The following is a 19,223-nucleotide window of genomic DNA, read 5'->3' on the forward strand; positions in this document are numbered from 1 at the left end:
GTTAATCACCAGCTCCGGTTCTTAACATCTGAAGTTCTTCTTTCATTTCCTTTATCATCCTGAAGTGCAGATGAATTAAGCGAATCTGTGAATTTTTCGCTCTTTGCATAGATATGTGATAAAGTTAAATCAATTTTTATTTAAGATATGATTGATGAGTTAGAACCATCATCTGACAAAAAGTCAGAATGCATCACGATGCAGATCACCATGTGCTCTGAGAACAAAACAATATGTGGACTCAGATTGGCAAGTGACTGAAGAGGGGTTTCCATCTCGTCAAAGGAGTGAAGTGCTCCATTTGCCTCCCAGAACAACACATGTGCAGCTGTTTGCTCTCTTTCTTTCAACGTACCAATAGCCATCTCCTTTGTCTTATTCCTTCCATGCAGCAGCATGAACAATGAATCCCTCAGATCCACAATCAATTTCTCATGAGGAGACGAACAGGCCATCGCATCCACCAGATTCGACATGGACGAGGTGGTTGGGCACAGATCCTCTCCTCGAACAAATGTCGAATCTGAATCAGTTGAACATGTCGAAGAAATTGATGGTGATGGAGTCTGTTTTCTAATTTCCTCTTCTTCAACCTTTTCCAGCGCCCATTCAGGAATCTTGTCTGAATCTCTCCCCAAGATGTATTCAGTTGAGCCACTCTCAGCCAGCAAATGCTCTGATGACTCTGAATGTCCCAAGCTTTTCTCATACACTCTCTTCTTGTTCCTCTCTTCATTCTTCTTCTCTTCTCTCCTCCACTGCGCCTCTGGTGACATCTCCATCGTCACCATCTCAAACGCCTTCGGATCTTTTCTGATGTTATCATTCACAATCTCTCTCAGATCTTCTGCCTCATTCTTCACCTTCTTCCATCGAACAACAAACAAAATAAATCCAATCAAAGCAACCAGAAACAGCACAGTAAATATCGCAATCACAATCAATGCCAACGATGATTTTCCTTCTTTTCCTCCCTCAGATATTCTCTCATCTCCTTTTGATTCAGGCTCACTTTTGTTCTTCAGAATGAATGAATTTGCTGATGAAGGAGATTCTGCATTCCCAAATAAAATATACACACTCACTTCTGTTTCATCTCCACAACTGTTGATAAGATACTTTGTCGCACTTCCTTCTGCTTCTCTTTCTGACAAGAATCCATTTGAATCAAAATCATGTTTTTCAATCTCTTTCTCTTCTCCTTTCCTCTTCACAACTGAGAATGACAAGTTGCATGGAACAAGAAGCAATCCTTTGAATGTAAGCTTCATTCTATCTGCCTCTTCTTTTGCTTCCACACTCTCCAGAACAGGAATGAAGAATGATGAATCCCTTTCTGAAACAATCCCTTCAAAACTGCACCCTTCATTCAACGTCCAAAGCGAAGTGTTATCCTTCCATCCATCTCCTCCTTTCAAACTCATCACATTCAATGCTCCTGAATCTGAACAGATAATATTCCTTCTCAATGATGGATATCCTTCAATTGATGGATTGTTATTCAAAAACTCTCCTTTCTCAATAATCACATTTCCTCCACTCATTGTTATTCCACCATCTGGTGAATTCGAGATTGTTGTGTCTTTCATCATCACAGAACTCTTCACAACATCTACAACAGATCCATCCCATCTGCACATCTCTTCTTCTGTATTTGAATCCATTTCATTTCTTTCCTTTGAACTTCCATCAAAAATGCAACTGTCCATTTTTACATCTGTGCAATCCTCCATTTTCATCAATTTCCCTTTTGTGGTCTTTGAACTGACTTCACCTATTGTGCAATTTGTCAATTGCATCGTCTTTTTCATTGACAAGCAAGATATCAATGATTCTTCATTTCCCTCAACAATGATATTTTCTCTTTTGAAATCCTTGATTGTCAATTGTCCACATTCATTGATATCTATCAGTAAAGTTTCAATTGTTGAATTGCAAATCGTTAATGAATCAATAACTGATGGAAGTGGTGATGAAAGATTTATTGCAGATTCATGAAGAACGAGATTTGACATTGAACATTCCATAAGTTGTAATTCTCCCTTTGCCATGTTGAAAATGTGAAATGGAATGTTTGCTAATTCCATATTTCCTTCTTCATAAGATTGTTTTGAACTGAATGAGCAATTCATCACTTCAATAATCCCTCCCTCTGGTGATATCAGTGATTCGTGTGAAGAGATGAAATTTGAATCAAACACAAAATTCACTCTCAACAATGAGACTGTTCCAGTTGTTTCCACCAAAACTTCTCTTGTTTTTTCAATCCCCAATTTCGCTTCAACTTCACACAAGCCTCTGCTCTTTGAACTCAAACTCATTTCCTTCAGATTTATCTCTTCCTCAATTACACTCTTGGTGTCAACTTACAACAGACTCACATATTCCGAAGTCAGATGCATTAGTCCATGATTAATTGAATAACAAGGAAGATCGTTTGTTCCACATTGCCTATCATCCGACCCATTCATGCTGCTCACAATGATCGTATCACTCTGATGGATGGTCACAAATCCAATAAGATCTGTGTCAAATGTGTACCAGCATTCATCAATTCCACATATCGCATTAATTCGTGAATAATTCTTAATTTTTTTTGATGTCTTTTTCGTCGTTTTTATATACACACTTTCTGTAATTTTTTTTATGTATGCTTTTTATATGTTTCAATGTTGTATGTACAATTTGTTGAAATTGAACATTTTCCTGTTGGTTGATATTAAAAGAACCTGAAATGAGTGGTTTGTTTTTGCTTTTTTTTTCAACATTTGCTTCTTTTGAATGGATTTCCCCCTTTTTTCTTTGGTTATATTATTCTTTTGGTTCTATGCTTTGTGTGTCTTTTACGCTTTCATTTGAATTTTTATTTTTATGATGTTTGGAACAAACAAAAATTATTGAACCGAAAAGGTTGTGATTGGGAAAAATGCTTTTGTTCAAAAAGGATTTGAAGTTGCACACGGAATGCTTTGGCTGTGATGTGTTGCTCACCATCAGCAAAAAAAAAAAGACTCAAAGCAGGCTCCTCACTGTTCTGAACGCCAATCCATAGAAAGGCTTGCAACATTGCACAAACATCACAAAAACGAAAAGTTTTGAATTTCAAACTGCCACAAGTATAACATAAGAATAAAATAAAGAAATAGACATCTTGTCATAAAAACACAAAAAGTCAAATTTCATCAAAAGGGAAAAAGAATACTGCAAATGCACAATGTTCTATTTTTCACATCACAGATGCTCATTTGTCTGATGTTTTCCATCATCAGGCATTTTCTCTGCGCAGATTCATTTTCCCAAAAAAGTTCATCTCATGCTCCTCCCAAGCATCCAGACGCACAAAGAAGTGCATCCCCCACTTCTGTTTCACATTGCATTCCTTTTCTCTCTTCTGCAATCATATCCCCCAAAGTCATCTTGAATCTGCTCCTTTTCCATCAATACTTTCTCCTTTTTCTCTTTTATCATCATCATGCGCGCATCCAAACTGCCATCACCTCTCGCACATCTCCACAACCCCAGAATCAATATCTTCAACACACTTTTTTCTTTTCAAATCAAATCTTCCTTCGCGCACAGCGAATTCAACTTCACTCGCTCAACATTGATTGCCACGCTCCCCACAAGTGCCTCAGAGTTTTCGCCTCCAAAAATAACTGCTCTTCCACACACAGCCCAGCAGCGCTTCTGCCAAAACTCACCCCACTCCCCACAAAAAATGTTTTTCCAAAGAGACGACCCATCGCTTTCAGTGAAGTGTGAATCACGAATCTTCACTTTCTGAGCACCCAGCTTGAACTTTGCTGCTCCATCGGCTTCCCAAAAACCAGCCAGTCAACGGAGCGTCTCCAGCTCGATGTTCTATCTCCCCTTTCCTCACAGCAATTGCAGGCACACTGCCTCACATTCCCGTTGAAGGAACCATGCGAAGCTTGCATTTGCAAAATCATAAAAATAAAATCAAGCATCTTCTGCCTGGTCCTTTGCAGTGATGTTTCCCTCCACTCACTTTCAAATCATCCATCTAATTTCATATCTCTTAAATCTTAATTGCGAATTTCCAGCGGCATCGCCTCCTCTTCTGCGTGATTTTCATGTTTTGGTGTATCTTCTTCATCCAACAGCTCGAACCCCCTTCTCACCTCTCTTTTCAAAAGTCTCTCTTAAAGCTGTGCAGCTCCGTGCGAGAACGTGAATCCTGAGCCAGAGCAGAGAATGATGAAAAAACAGAGTTTTTTTTAAAATTTGTGAGAGCTGCCCATAACAAAGTTGGCGATATCTGGCTGTTTGGTATGTTGTTTCTGGCGTGAGGGGTGTTGGTAGGCGGTGCAGGTGAGGAGGAATGCCTGCATTTGCCTGCAGGTGTTTCTCGAATTTTTGTGTTTTTGAGCATTATTTTAGTCTTTGCGCTCGTCTTTGCAAGATTTTCATTGTTTTTTCGATTGTCTCCTCTGGGGATGTTTTGTGTTTGTTTTGCTGCGATGCGCAGCCACAGGATACGCTTTGCGAGGTATTGCGTTGCGCACAGCAGATATGGCGATGAAAGCTTGGAAGAGAAATGCTTCAAACGCAAAGTCGAAAGCCCAGCAAAGCGCTGGGATGTGCACTCCGTCGTGCAGGTTTTGGCCGGTGCTTTTCCGGGTGCTCCTGTTTGTTGGGGTTGTGTGCATGCTCGGGGCAGCGCACTGGCTGGTTCCAGTTCGGAACGTGCAGGGCAAATACGAGGCGATGGCGCAGCGGGAGGCGCGGGAGGCTGCGAGGAGGCAGCGGCAGGCGGACGAGGCGAACGCCACGCGCGGGGTGAACGGGACGTTTGGGGGGCAGCAGCGCCCGGAGATCAGCGAGGACGACGAGGAGGACGACGAAGACACATGCATCATCCCGAAGGAGGCGGGGCTGGACAAGTGCGGGTTTGTGAAGGAGAACTGCAGCGAGTTTGGGGGCGATGCGTTTGTGCCGTACATCGAGCTGTACTACTGCGGGTTTGGGCGAGGGCCCGGGTGGTTCTATGTGGTGCTGCTGTGTGTGATGGGGTATCTGTTTGTGCTGCTGGGGAGCACAGCAGACACGTATTTTGTGCCGTCGCTGATCCACATCAGCGATGCGATCGGGCTGAGCGAGGCGGTGGCGGGGATGACGCTGCTGTCGTTTGGGAACGGGGCGCCGGACCTGTTCTCGCAGCTGGCGGGGGCGTCGAACGGGAGCCTGACGATCAGCATGGGGGAGGCGCTGGGGAGCGGGCTGTTCACAGTGACGCTGCTGGTGGCGGTGATCACGCTGATGCGGCCGTTCCGGATGGAGGCGAAGGTGCTGTACAAGGATGCGCCGGCGTATGTGGTGAGTGTGCTGCTGGTGGTGGTGGCGCTGGCAGCGAAGAAGATGTCTGTGGGGATGACGGTGGTGTTCTTTGTGATGTATGGGGTGTATGTGGGGTTCTCTGTGGTGCTGGAGCAGGTGGAGAAGCGGGTGAGGAGGAGGAGGGGAAGGATAGTGGGGAACGGAGGAGAGGAGGGGAAGCAACGGCAGGGATCAATCAACAGTGGGGAAGGAAAAGAGGCGGAAGGGTTTGGGGCAGGGGCCGAGGCGAGCACGAGGCTGCTGGGTGGGGAGGAGCGGCTGAGTGGATACGGGCTGGAGGAGAAGGCAGGTGCGATGGCGATCAACGGGGAAGATGGGAGCGGAGGCGAGAAGGAAGAGAAGGAAGAGGAGAAGGAGGAAGAAGATTTTAGCTGGGAGTCTATTGATGGGTCGGGGGGTTTTTGGAGGAAGTTGGGGATGTACTGTGTGAAGTGTGTGGAGGGGTGGATGGAGTGGGAGGGGCGGAGCTGGATGTCGAAGGGAGTTGCGATTGCAGAGTTTCCGTTCACAGTGCTGCGTGTGGCGACGCACCCGAAGGTGGGGCGGAACAACGTGGTGCGGCTGGTGGTGGTGTCTGTGTGCTCGCCGCTGTGCATCCTGCTGCTGACGCACAGCTGGGGGAGCGAGGTGGCAGGGGGCTTTGTGGCGTGGCATGTGGGGCTGATTGTGGGGGTGGTGGTGGTGGCGCCGGTGGCGGTGGCGGTGAACTCGGCAGCAGTGCGGGAGAAGGTGGGGCATGTGGATGCGGTGTTTGCGGTGTGGGAGGTGAGCATGGCGGTGATCTGGATGAATGCGATCGCGAACGAGCTGGTGGCGACGATCCAGATGCTGGGGCACCTGCTGTCGATCTCGAACGGGGTGATGAGCGCGACGATCCTGAGCTGGGGGGATGCGCTGGGGGATGTGGTGGCGAACATCGGGATTGCGCGGGCAGGGCGGCCGACGATGGCGGTGTCGGCGTGCTACTCGGGCCCGCTGCTGAACACGCTGCTGGGGATTGGGATCTCGTCGGTGGCGATCTTTGTGCGGCAGGGGCGGGGCAAGAAAGGGGGCGGGGCGATTCCGGTGAGCTTCAGCGGGGACAAGATTGTGCTTGTGGCGTCGATCTTCGGGAGCGTGGCGTGCTCTGTTGTGTGCGGGGCGGTGCGGAGGCGGCAGTTTGAGCGGTGGCTGGGGCTGGTGCTGATCGGGTGCTATGTGGTGTTTGCAGTGTTTGTGGTGCTGGTGGAGGTGGGCGTTATCAAATGAGCACACACACACACACTCTCTCTCTTTCTTCCTCTCTTTCTTTTGGTTTTGTGATGAACAATGTTGCTCTCAACTCACATCATCATCACTTTGTGTTTGAATGCATGAGCGTTTTTTTGGTTGTTTTCATTCATTCTTTGTTTTGGTTTTTTTTTGAATAGGTTTATTGTTCAAAAATAGTATTTATTTTCTTTTGCTTTCGAGTGATTCACAAATATTGCTTGGAAAAGAGAGAGTTTTTAGTTCAAAATCAAGATTTGTTTATTTTGAAATCTAATGTTTTTGATTTTGATTTCATAAGTTTATTGATTGTATTTGCAAAGTTTTTCAACAGAGAAGACTTTTCTTTTGAAAGTCAATTTGAAGATGGAAGTGTTGATTCCTTTTAATAGCATGATTTCAAAAAATAAGTTATCAAAATAATAATTTCATTATATTTTATGTTAAACTAAATTTTGAAAAAAAAATAACAATAAATTAATAAAAACGAATAAAATAAATTCTTCACAAAAAAATCTTATATAGATTATATTTAATTATTAGTTGCAATATCTTGAATTCCTTTCTCAACAAGTCGCGATGGTGTAGTTGGTTATCACAATTGCCTAACACGCAATAGGTCTCCGGTTCAATCCCGGATCGCGACATTTCCTTTTGAATTTTTTTATTATTTTGATTTGATATTTTTATTCATTATGAAAAAAATTTTTTTGAAAAATTAAAAATAAAAAACAGAAAACGATAAATTGAATCTGAAACTTTAAGGCAAGCTGAATGAACGCTTACTTTCAAAATATTTGTTTGATGATTCTATTCTTTTGGTGTTTTGTTGAATGTCTTTTGAGTGGCAAAACCCATTCTTTATTGAAGTTGTGTTCGTATACTTTTCTTGTGTTTGATGTGTGTCATTTACATACGACGTGTGATTTGGCTGTAAGGATGTTAGCATTCTTGAATATGAAGCAACAGAATCAGGTACATGCATTGAAATACTCATTCTATGAGTTGGAATATAGTTCTTATATGGAATATAAGAGGTTGGCGTTGGGTAAGACTGATGAGGTGATGGGGGAATCGTTTGAGATTGAGGAGGAATCAAAGCTTGGTCTGCTCTTGAATAAGTAATTGGTGTATTTAATCTGCTCGTGATGCCTTGTTGAACCTTTTCAGAAGAATTTGATTGATAAACAAATTGACTTTGAGCGTAAATTGGTATTTCTGCTTGTTTTTGTCTCCCGTCCCCAATTAAACTTGATGAATACATAGGAGTTTTTGAATAAAAACAGCTTTGAGAATTTGAATTGCTTGCAGGCTGCATGTGATGAATTGATGATGTTGGCTCATGAATACGTGAAAGGCAAGCATTTTCACATCCGCCCGTATCTGTCTTTTGTGTAATTGTTTTACTCTGCATTTCCTCTTCCTCTTCTTCTTCCTCACCTTCACTTTCCCCTTCCATTTCCCCTTCCTCCTCTCCTTCCTCTTCCGATTCTTTTTCCTCTTCTTTTTCATCAAAGCCTTCATCTTCAGATTTCTTCTGAAGTGTTCTTTTCCCTGGCGACATTCTGTTTGATCCAGTGACGCTACACAGTGCTTCAAATCCATTTGAATGTGGGTTTCTTTTCGACATTTGCTTCAGTGCCCATTCTTCTGCTTTCTTTCTCTCGTTTCTTTGCTCCATCTCAACAAACGACAACCCCTCATTTCGTCGCATTCCTTTCTTTTCTCTGTCTTCTTCTCTTGTCGCTATCACTTCTTGCTGTGTGAGTCTTTTGTGATGTGCTCGTGAGCTTAACGAAGGAAGAAGAGCATCTTCTCCTTCTTCTGCTTCCTGCGCCTTGAGGAGTTCTGTAGCAGTCTGGATTGATCTGCGCATTTCAAGTGATGGCAATAGAGGAATAGCAAACGGAGCACGATAATTTGGAAGGAAAAGTGTGGCAACGTCTGAAGAACAGTTGCGCAGAAATGAAAAGGCTTGATTCAAAATCAATGCGAAACGAGGTGATGTTAATGAATTTGAAGAAGAAGAAGAAGAAGAAGAAAATGAATTGAAGGAAGATTCAGCTGCTATGCCAGGTCTTTTGCCTGTTGATAAATTGGAAGGAGATGCGGAAGAAGGGCGGAGAGCGGGACTTCCAGAAGAAATCGCTGGAGAATGAATGAAAGGCACACGACGATTGGACACTGGACGCAATGAAGAAGAAGAAGAAGAAGAAGAAGAAGAAGATGATGATGATGATGAGGAGGAGGAGGAGGATGTGTTGTATTGTTGCAGGATGTTCTTGCACAGTCTGTTTATGTCAGAAGGTGTTGTCCATCTGTCAGAAAGAAGCGAAAGAGAGGGGAATGAATTGAGTGCGGATTGCGTTTTGTTTGTTGCTTGTGCATAAGACGAGTACGAAAGATCGCATTCATCTGGGTCTGTCTCTGAGTCAACAGAGAGCTCTTCTTCTGTTGCAAGCGATGAGGAAGAGTCGTCCCCTTCTCTCTCAAAAGCATCGTCCTTCACTCTGCATGGAGAAGTTGATTGCATTTGCGATCTGTCTGTCTCTTCCATCCCATCTTTTGCCATTCTTTCTTCAGACATTGCTTTTTCTTCGCTCCTTCTGCACATTTCCAGCAGAGCAGAATACGACACACGCGATGACAGCGCAAGCGGAGACGATTTTGGTGTTGTGGCAGGCGACGGGAAGAACAGAACTGCTGCTGGATCGCATGCCATTTGGCGCTGAAATTCCTCGCTGGACGGTTTGACCACACCTGAAAGAAGAGGAAAATGCCTTTCGCTCTTTCGGCTGATGGGAGAAGAAGAAGATGCAGCAGAAGAAGGAGATACAATTGCTGTTGTGGGCTTTTGTATTCTTGCTGTTTGCTGCCAAGAAGAAGAAGAAGAAGAAGAAGAAGAAGATGTTTTGTTGGCATTCAATGAAATTCCATCGTTGCTTGATTCTTCTGTCTCACTCTCATCGCACGCTTCCCACCTGCCATTTTTGTACTGCAAACTTTGCAGCAGTTTTGCTTCGACTTCCCTCTGAAGCTTCTGAGTGCGTCTGTTGAACTTCTCTCTTCTCAATCTTCTTCTCACTGACGAATGTGCTGTTCTCTTCATTGGCTTTGAAGAACTTGCAGTAATTGCAGTGCTTCCAGACATATTCTGCTTATCTCTGCAATTTTTTTCATTCAAAATTTCATCTGCTCTCATTTTCTCTTCTGCCAGCAGCATTTCATTCCTCCTCCTCTCCTTCCGCTGAGCATGCGCTTTTTCTGCTTCTTTCCATTCGTCTTCGCGCGAATTCGTTCCAATCGGCAGAAAGAGAGACGAAGGAGAAAGCGCAAAAAGAGGATCTTCTGAATGGACAGTGCAGCACACAGGGCACACATATAGACTGCCATTTGTGGATGCTCCGAATAAGGACGAGAGAGAAGAAGATGATGAATTTGCCAAACGAAGTGAAGATGCTGCATTCTGTTGTTTTGATTCTAACAAGCTCTTTTTGTTATCCACTTCTTTTTCCGTTGAATTTTCTTCTCTTTTCATTTTTTCTCTGTCTTCGTATTTCATCTTCATTCCTTCTTTGAACAGTTTTTGCACTCTTTTTTCTCTGACTTCTCTTCTTTTTGTCGCTTTTGCTGATCCGCACGTCAACAGAAAGCGCAGCTGCAGCCATTTCCAGAACACCAAATCAGAATGAGACGGATGAGAAAAAAAGCCAGTTGTTGATTGCATTTGAGAAGTTGATGAGGAAGAAGAGGAAGAAGAGGAAGAAGAAGAAGATGATGCTGTTGTCAAAGAAGCGCCAGCAGAAGAAGAACGAACAAAAGAAGTGGAGCATCGCTGAGGAGATGGCTGCCTTGTTTGCTGGCTTGCTGTCATTGTACGTGTCTGTTTGCTTGATAGCTCTGGTGATAATGATGAGGATGAAGAGGAGGAGAAGGAAGAAGAAGAAGAAGCAACAGATTGAGTATAACTGTTGCATCCATCGCACCCCATCGCCTCCGCATTGACATCAGCAGCACTTGCAAAGCACTTCATCTGCGTCTCTTCGCTCTGCCTGGTCGAATAAAGAGGAATGTTGAAGGGCGTCGGGAAGATGCGCACCCATCCGCCGCGCCTGGCAAACTCCTCTTCCGACTCCATCAGCATCATCCGCTCTTCTTCTGAGAGAGAAGACACAAAAGATGTGCCTGTGGCTGCTGTTGGCACTTGAGAAGACAGAAATGGCAGCACTTCTGAAGGATTTGAGGCAAAAGAGCTGAATTCATTGGAGGAGGAAGGAGAAGATGAAGATGAAGATGAAGATGAAGATGAAGATGAGGAAGAGGATGATGATGAATGAGAAATGTTGGCAGTTGCAGAAGAAGAGCGAAAGATGGAGCAAGACGAAGATTGGGCTGTTGTCTGGCGAGAACAAGAGACAAACACAGAAGACTGCGAAAACAGCTGCTTCTGCTTTGGATGAAAGGGAAGTGTGTCATTTGCGCCTTGTGAGTATGTTTTGTGTTCGGGAGACATCGAAAAGGAAGGCGAAGAAGAAGAAGAAGAAGAAGAAGAAGAAGAAGAAGAAGAAGAAGAAGAAGAAGAAGAAGAAGAAGAAGAAGAAGAAGAAGAAGAAGAAGAAGAAGACTGTTTTTGCTGTCCATTTGTTTCTGGTGTCTTTCTGCGGAGCGACAAAACTGCGGTTGTGTTTGGGCGCCGCGGAAGAGAAAGAGAACGGCTGTGTGTTTGAGAGACACGAGATGACTTAGTGACTGAAGACAGAGAAGGAGAAGAACGAGCATTGGAAGAAGAATAAGTGGAAGAAGAAGAAGATGATGATGATGGTGATGATGAAACAGGCAATCGATGTTCACTTGTTCTTTCACTTCCTCTGAGCTCTCTTTGACGAAGCGGAAGATCAGATGACCCCAAACTGCGCGATGATCGATGAGACAGAAAAGAAGATTTGAAGGAGGATGATGAAGAAGATGAAGAAGAAGATGAGGAAGAAGAAGGAGAAATAGGAAGAGAAGAGAAAGGAGAAAGAGAAGAAGAGCGGGATGTTACGCGAAGCGGCGACGAGGAAGCAGAACGGCGAATGAAAAAAGAAGTGGAAGGAACAAAAGTTGGTGTCACAGCAACAAAAGAGCCAACAACATTTGATTCTTGTTTTGGGAGGAGTGACTGCTGGATGAATGAAGGAGAAGGAGAAGAAGGAGAAGAAGAGGAGGAAGAATATGAAAGAGAAGGTTGCAGAAATGCATTACGATTGGAAGGTGTGCTTTGCTGTGCTGGTTCTTCGTCAAAATCAATGTCTTCACTCACATTTCCATCATCTTCGTTCTCTTCCTCTTTGCATCTTTCCTCCTCTTCATCTTCTTCCCCTATTTCATCATTGGTTTCTTCGTATCTTCTCCCTTTCGCCTTTCTTTCATTCGTCTTTTTTGATAATATTTTTCTTTCAACAGAAAGTTTTCTGTTGGAATCTTTTTGTTTCTTCATCTTTTCTGTTGTGTCTGCAGAAGCAGCATTTGCTTCTTCTTCGCTTGTTTGTTCAAGTTCATCATCATCGTCCTCCTCATCATCTTCATCCGTTTCCCCTCCAATCTCATCTGACATACCATCATTTCTTTCTCTATTTGACTTTTTCCTCCCCTTTCCATCATCTCGTGAAGCCAACATCCCACTCATTGATCCTGCCTCTCTTCCATTTCCATATTCAGTCCCCCCTCCCCCTCCTTCTCTCCCTCTTCCCCCTCCTCTTCTCTTCAGCTTCAGTGCAAGCGTCCTCCCCTTCCCGTCAGCCAGGGAGAAGCCAATCATGTTGAACAGGTCAGTCAGCATCGCCTTCTTCACTCTGTTGTCCAGCCGCGACGACGCCTGCAGCGACGGCGACGTGTTCACCTCAATCACCCACGGGCGCAGGTTGCTGTCCAACAGCACATCCACCCCATACAGCTCCCACCCCTGCCGTGTATACGAGAAGAGCGTGGAGGCTGATGTCGCCAGGTTGCCCACGGCAGACAGGATCGTCTTGACGAGCACGTCGAAGATGCGGCGGAGGACACACAGCGGGTCAGCATGCAGAACAAAGCGGATGTACACCAGCAGCTGAGTGAGCGTCCATTTGGTGCCATCGCTGTCGGTGTCGCCAATCTCCAGGATGGTCGAAGGAAGATCAGCCTTCTGGAGGAGAAGTGGAAGAGAAGAAGAAGAAGAAGAGACATGCATGCTCGGTGAAGACTGGGTTATTGTTAAATCCCATCCAGCTTTCTGTTGTTGTTGGTGTTGCTGTGCAGCTGCGCTTTTGTTCAGAAGCTGTGCCACTTTCGCTTTCCTCCGTCTGTCTGCACGAATCTCCTCCTTCAGCTCTGCTCTGCTCAATACACACTGCTTCTCCAGCGAATAGTAAACAGGCTTTGCTGGCACCATCCACTCGTGCCCAGCCTTCAGCCACTCTTCTCTTCGCCTCTTGTTTATGGAGAAGTTGGTCAGATGGCTGTATCGAGTGGCCTTGGATGCTGCTGCCGAAGGAGTTGTGCTTGGCGGTTGAGCTGCACTTGACGCTGTTTCTGGTTGATCGACGCTGCTTCCTTTGCATTCGCAGTCGTCTTCGTCGTCTGTGCAGTCATCCATTCCATCAGACAAAAGTGTGCCGCTCCGCTTTCTGCTTGCTTCTCTTGTTGTCTTTTGGCTCTTTTTGCTTTTTTTCTTCGGCGCTCCTCTGCTTTGCCCATAGCCCACACCGACCCACGGGTCAGATGCAAAGCGGACAATGCCCTCGCGATAGAAATACAGCCGGAGTGGAACAAGAGATGTGACAGCAACGTACAATCGAAGGTCAATTTTGTGGTTGTTGATGAGAAGAGGATTGGGGATGTATTGCTGAATGATCGCACGTTTGTTGAAAAAAGCAGCAGAGTTGTCTACAGAAGAGCTTGAAGAAGAAGAAGAAGAAGAGGAAGAGGAAGAAAAAGGAATGGAAGACGGGCGTGAAGATGATTTAGGAGGTAGAGTTCGTTTCTTTTTGGCTCCACCGTTCACCAAAGACACAGCATCAGTGACAAGTTTCACTCCATTTCCTCGTGCTGCTGCAAGCGGCTTTGAGATGAACGTTAGGGGAAACATTTTCCGGATAGGGAAAACATTTGCAGAAGGAAACGAATGAAGCAAATCTTTTTTTGATAAAGTTATCGTAACAGATGCATTATTCGTTGGCTTTTTTTCACAGAAGTTCAACGCTTTGGCAAGAGCTTGCATAAGTGCCGTGCTTGGAGAAAAGCTTAAAGAAGAATTCGTTTTTGTTGGTTGCTGTGCTGGCTGATTGTGAGTTTTAAATGTTGATTTATTGGAGGAAGATGCGCTTGTCACATCTCTGTTTGGTTGAACAGAGCCTGAAAACTGCGAATATGAACGAGTGTATATTTCCATCGAAGGAATAACCCTTTTCAATGAAAATAATTGAACATGCTGATGGAATAAATATGAATCTCTTGGAAAAACAAAAGTTAGAGGGAAGAATCCATAATTTTCAACTCCATATTCTCGAACCATTCTTTGAAGATTCCATGCAAGACGGTCCTAAAATCATGCGGGTAAATAAAACAAAAAGATTGATTTGCAAATAATATTCATGCCTTGCGACCAAGATCGTAAGTTGATGGGAAGTGTGAGACTCTTTGGAAGCAATGTAATTCTCTGTAATCTGCCAATTTCCTTGGCATTCCCCAGAGAGAAATCCATTTTTGTTCCAAAGAATCTCTGGTTATCCCAAATCCAGCGTTCTCGAATGTTTTTCTCACCAAAATTGAAGAAGGAGATGAAAGCTATTATTCAATTAATATATCATAATTCAATAAATATTAATGTATCATAAATGTATCATCACTAACTTTAAGCTTTGGACGAAATTCTGCCTTCGAAGTCACAATTGTTTTAATAATATTATTCGTTCCAAATAAAATAAGTGGAGCACTTTCTCTAAAAAGTGGGCAATAAAGTTGTGCTTTGCATTTATACATTTGTTTTTTGTCATTGCGTTTCACTTTTCCTTTTTGCATATTTGCTCGTGATTCGAGCAGAAAATTCGAAAATAAAAGAAAGAAATTTTTAATTATGGATATGGTTTCAAGTGAATAAAGGAATTATCTTCGCTCTTATTTTTGTGAAGATGAATCAATCATCAAAATATGCAAATATTTTTAAACCCTTCAATATTTTATGCAATATTATTCGCATCACCATTTTTTTTTTATGGAACTGACTTTAATGATTTGAATGACAATTAATAAATATATATTCCGAACTATTGTCCGTGTTAGGTTCCTTAATTTGGATACCGCAAATATTCCGATTCGAATTCGTTGCTATCCAAAAACAACAAAAAAATCACAATTCTTTGAATTTTTCAATCTTCGCAATCTCTATTAAAATGCAGCAATGAATGTTATAAGCAGAACACATAAAAAGAGAAAGGAAGTTTGAACTTTGGCGATGAAAACCATATGCAAAAATTGATAAAAGCTTATTATTATGTCTTCAAAGCCATTTTCTTCCAACTTTTCGAAAAAGTATCTTTTCATAAACTCAACATTTGTTTCTTTGCTTTCCTTCGCTAATTTTTCTTGAAATGCATCATAAATGTTCAGAATGAGAGAAACACTAAGTTCTCTAAGTTCTCTAACTTGAGTGTTTCTCTGCATTTCTTCCAGTGTTACGTCAATTACTCCGCTATTCATCAAATCGTTCAAACATGAAGACGTTTCTTTCGTAATTTCAACAAAAAGGTGTATGCCTTCGGTGAATGTCTTTATTTGATTATCTCTTGCCAATTTGCATATCTCAACAATGCATTTCATCAATCCAATGTGTCCTTTTTCACTGCGCTTGCAATAATGAAAATAATAATTGATTATATGAAAGCATTTCTTTATTGTGAACACTTCTTTTAATTCTGCCCCTTTCTTTTCCTTTTTTCTTCCAATCCACGTTTTTGCTAAGCTTTTCTAACTCTTTTGATTCTTCCCTCTTAAAATGCAGATCATCCACAATAACTACTTCCAAACATTTGTATTCGTTTAATTTATAGATAAAAAACTCCCAAGCAGATTGATAGGCAAGATGGGAAAGGTTACGATGTTCTTGATGATGTTGAATAATCCTTTTTATCTCATTCAAATACAATTCTTCGTTCGCTTTCTGTTTAGCAATTCATGAAATCATTTGCAAATATGGAAATTGTTCAAAAAATGAAAAGCATACATCCCACGAATTTATTTTTCTTAAAGAAAGCAGAGCCATTTCCACTTCTTTTTGAGTTTCTTCGTTTTTCTCTTTGCTTGAAGCAGCTTTCAAAAGACAAGATATGCAAATCGGTAGCAACTCATTTGGAAGGAAAAATGTGTGAAGCAACAAATAACATTCACAAAGATCAATCAGAAATTTTTCATTCTTTTCTTCTTTTTTCTCATTTTCATCAATAATCATCTTCTCCAAAAATGATCACAACAAAGAATCGTCAAAGCCGATGCTCCAATCGTTTGCCAGCTTTTTGCAACATCCAATATGTTTCAGAAGTGCAACAGAGTCATCTATCGCTGACTTCTTTTCTTCAATTAGTTTTTTTATTTTAATCAAAGTGAATTTTGTGAAAATTGTGCTCGATTCTTTCGCATCCATTTCATCAGATATTTCATGCATTTTTTCATATTTATGATTTTTGTTTGGAAGTTGAATCAAATTCAAGTTGATACAACAATTCTTCAAATAAAACAAACAAAATCTTCAAATCCAAGAAAAAACAATAATGCAAAACATAATTGCAAACCAAGAAATTTATCTGTAAAAGTTATCAAAAATGCATCAATGTCCGAATTGTCCGGAGCGCATATGGGAAAGTATTTTTCTTTTCATGAAAAAATCGATGATTTGTTCCAAGCGATTTCTGCTACTTATTATTGCAATTTTGACATTCTCAAGCAAAAAAAAAAATATTAAAACATAAAAAAGTTAAGGAAAATCTTTGAAAGCATTGTGTGGAACAAAATTCATAAAGCGAAAATTTTCGACCCACATAATGTTTAGAACAATTTTTATAATGGGATTTTTGTACCTCCAAAATCGAAAGGATAACACACATTTCTTTTAAATCTTTCTGTAATGTTTTTAACAATCAAATTCAATTTTGATTCGTAGAAAAAAAAGTTTTTTGATAACTGGTTTTCATTTTAGAACATTTTATTAAATACCAGTGTTTTTTTTCGAATGTTTTCAGCAACAAAAAATATATTTTTTCTCCATTCTTTTCGTTTTTATCTATCACTTCTTTTCTTTTAAAAAATATATAAATAGACTTCTCCCTTTCTTATCATTCATAAATAAAATCAGATTATTGATAACAAAAAAACAAAAACTTAACAATTGGTGCCAAAACAGGGACCTTTCGCAAAACCAGGAACTTTTTTTATGAAACTGAACATTGATTATACTTTTCATTTAATGGAATTTTTTTTTTTTTTTGAAATTCTCCTTTGTTGGAAAAAAGTTTTTGAAGCCCTTGCATGTTTGTTTTCAAACGGTTTCAAAACTGAAAAAATGATTAAAAAACCATTCAACGATATATGAAATCCGAATAAAATGTTTCTTTGCTCGTGTAAAACACTTCTGAACAACAATAAAGATACAGTCAACAGCTTATTGAACAAATGATAAACCTCTTTTCATTTCATAATTCTTCTTTTTCTTCTTTCATTTTTTTCAAGAAGTAGTTTTCGCGAGCCTCCCTTTCTTTTTGAGTGATTATTGGAGATATGCATCTTGTCATCATGCCAACGTGTCTCACTCTTGAAGCTGTCAAACGTTTTGCTTTCCCCTTTGTTTTGGTGATTGATTCTTTAATCCATCTCTTCAAATGCATCTATGTCATCTTGTGGAATATCCAGCATTCTTCTTTTTTCTGATTTCTTCGTGTCAGAAATCGAATTTTCTTCATTCACAATTGAAACTTTCACTTTTTTCATGATTTTCATGCTTGCATCCTCATCATTCCTTGCATCTCTTGCATCTTCCAATTGCTTCTTTTTTTGTGCAACACGGTTGCATAATACATTCAGCTCTCTTCGATAATCCTCTGTGTCTTAAAGGCAACTTTGTTGTGTTATTGCAGATTTTTCATCAAAATTCGTTTTTTTATCCATTTTCTTTGTCGGTGAAAATTTTTCGAACAACTCTGGCTGAAGATCCGTAGGAGACCTAATCACTTTTTTCTCTTCAGAGATTTGTTTTGAAGATCCTCAAACTCGCGATAAAATTTCAGTTGCTGTAATAGGCCAAACGCCTGTTTTCAAAAAAGCAGTTCTAATTGTGGAAGTCTTAACTGTTGCTGCTGTAATATCTCATGGAACTCGAGACGAGGAAAACCTGTATGTTCTTAATGAAAATGGATGTGGTCTATGAAGCAAGTTGATTTGCACAAATTAAACCATGGAAGAAATGCAACTGTTAAAAGGTTGTGGAAATGAGTAATATTCTGAGGGAAATACTTAATAATTATATGGGAATTTCTTGTAGCTGTGATAACTTCAGAGCAGAAATACGAAACATGATTATCCATCAGAAACAATTCTCTCCGTTAGCAAGTTAGCTTCACCTTCTCTTTTGTTTGAAATAACAAATCATTGATAATAATAGTCATGAATTAATCGTTTGTGATTTATCTGGAGCTGGCGTTGAGATGTTTGATGGAAAATGAAGAAAAAATTCGAAAACTCGGAAGTGATCAACCTGTATGTCCAGAGCAAATAATGTTTCAAACATGAGCCATCAGCACACACACAGAAACACATTGTTGCATTCGAGACCTTTTGTTAAGCTGGAGGTGAAGGAGGAAGCTGATCCTTCAGGCAAACAACAAGTTTTGACATTTTTGTCCACATCAAACAGAAGTTTCGTCAATATTGAAAATAACTGATCCAATGATATCAAACTTTTTTACCAAGTCGGCAAAATCAGCAAACCTCGTTCTGATGGATTCTTGTGATTGTGCAATAATCTTTGCAGCTTCCAACTGTTTCGCAACAGCAGTGTGAAGGATTTCGCTTCTTTTCAGCAATTTGAAAGCACATTTCTCATCAAAGGTCACCTCTTTGTTTGCACTCTCCCCACTTTTTTGCTTCAACTCAACATACTGAAAATTAAAGAGTCAATAAAACATCAAACAAAAAAATAGAAATACCATTGATTGAACATCTGAAACTCTCACAATTTCATGTTCAGATAATTGTGATAAAACTTCATTCTTTATTATTTCAAATTCTGAATCTGATATCGCAAGTTCCCAACCAATCCTTCCAACTATTCGCCCTTCCTTTTCTGCTTTTTTTTGCACGGTACCAAGATGATTTAGAAATCAATTGCGATTTCGCAGCTTCTCTGCATGTAATTGGAATTTCTTTCTTTGCTTCAAAAAGTTTTTGCGATCTAGATTTTATTTTTTTTGTAACAAGATTTTGCAACAACTTTTTCCAATTTGGAAAAGCTAATTTGAGTTTTTTCCATCGTGCGTTATGGAATTGATCAAAACAATAAATACCCGTTTAAAAAAACGCTAAGTGAAAACAAGAAAGCTCATTTAAAAGAACCA

At 41.1% G+C, this 19,223-nt stretch overlaps 4 protein-coding genes across 4 annotated transcripts; 1 reads left to right on the top strand and 3 right to left on the bottom strand.

The window, feature by feature from the left end:
* Positions 1-140: 140 nt before the first annotated feature.
* On the bottom strand, positions 141-2,321 carry MONOS_9680 (uncharacterized protein; the record flags this gene model as incomplete). Its single annotated transcript, XM_067880202.1, has 1 exon — positions 141-2,321. One exon carries the CDS (start codon positions 2,319-2,321, stop codon positions 141-143), a length of 2,181 nt encoding a protein of 726 aa, XP_067735005.1.
* Positions 2,322-5,775: 3,454 nt separating this feature from the next.
* Positions 5,776-6,606, top strand: MONOS_9679 (Ca2+:Cation Antiporter (CaCA) Family Protein; the record flags this gene model as incomplete). The annotated part of the gene is made up of 1 exon (XM_067880200.1): positions 5,776-6,606. The coding sequence occupies one exon, from the start codon at positions 5,776-5,778 to the stop codon at positions 6,604-6,606; it is 831 nt and encodes a 276-aa protein (XP_067735006.1).
* Positions 6,607-7,265: 659 nt separating this feature from the next.
* On the bottom strand, positions 7,266-14,137 carry MONOS_9678 (putative Tubulin-tyrosine ligase family; the record flags this gene model as incomplete). Its single annotated transcript, XM_067880199.1, has 1 exon — positions 7,266-14,137. The coding sequence occupies one exon, from the start codon at positions 14,135-14,137 to the stop codon at positions 7,367-7,369; it is 6,771 nt and encodes a 2,256-aa protein (XP_067735007.1). The 3' UTR covers positions 7,266-7,366.
* An 849-nt stretch (positions 14,138-14,986) lies between these two features.
* MONOS_18536 (uncharacterized protein) lies at positions 14,987-16,123 on the bottom strand. The gene is made up of 2 exons (XM_067871564.1): positions 15,845-16,123; positions 14,987-15,781 (listed from the first exon to the last, which is right to left on the bottom strand). The coding sequence occupies exons 1-2, from the start codon at positions 16,067-16,069 to the stop codon at positions 15,461-15,463; spliced, it is 546 nt and encodes a 181-aa protein (XP_067735008.1). The 5' UTR covers positions 16,070-16,123; the 3' UTR covers positions 14,987-15,460.
* Positions 16,124-19,223: the final 3,100 nt, after the last annotated feature.

This window comes from Monocercomonoides exilis (genome assembly GCF_001643675.1).
Source record: "Monocercomonoides exilis strain PA203 chromosome Unknown scaffold3-2548433, whole genome shotgun sequence".
Lineage (NCBI taxonomy): Eukaryota > Preaxostyla > Oxymonadida > Polymastigidae > Monocercomonoides > Monocercomonoides exilis.

Bases quoted from the DNA above. Each gene is read 5' to 3' on its own strand.
- MONOS_18536 (XM_067871564.1), bottom strand. From the start codon at position 16,069: ATGATTATTGATGAAAATGAGAAAAAAGAAGAAAAGAATGAAAAATTT. The intron at 15,782-15,844 runs GTATGCTTTTCA...ATTGCTAAACAG, and splicing joins GAAAAATAAATTCGTGGGAT to AAAGCGAACGAAGAATTGTA.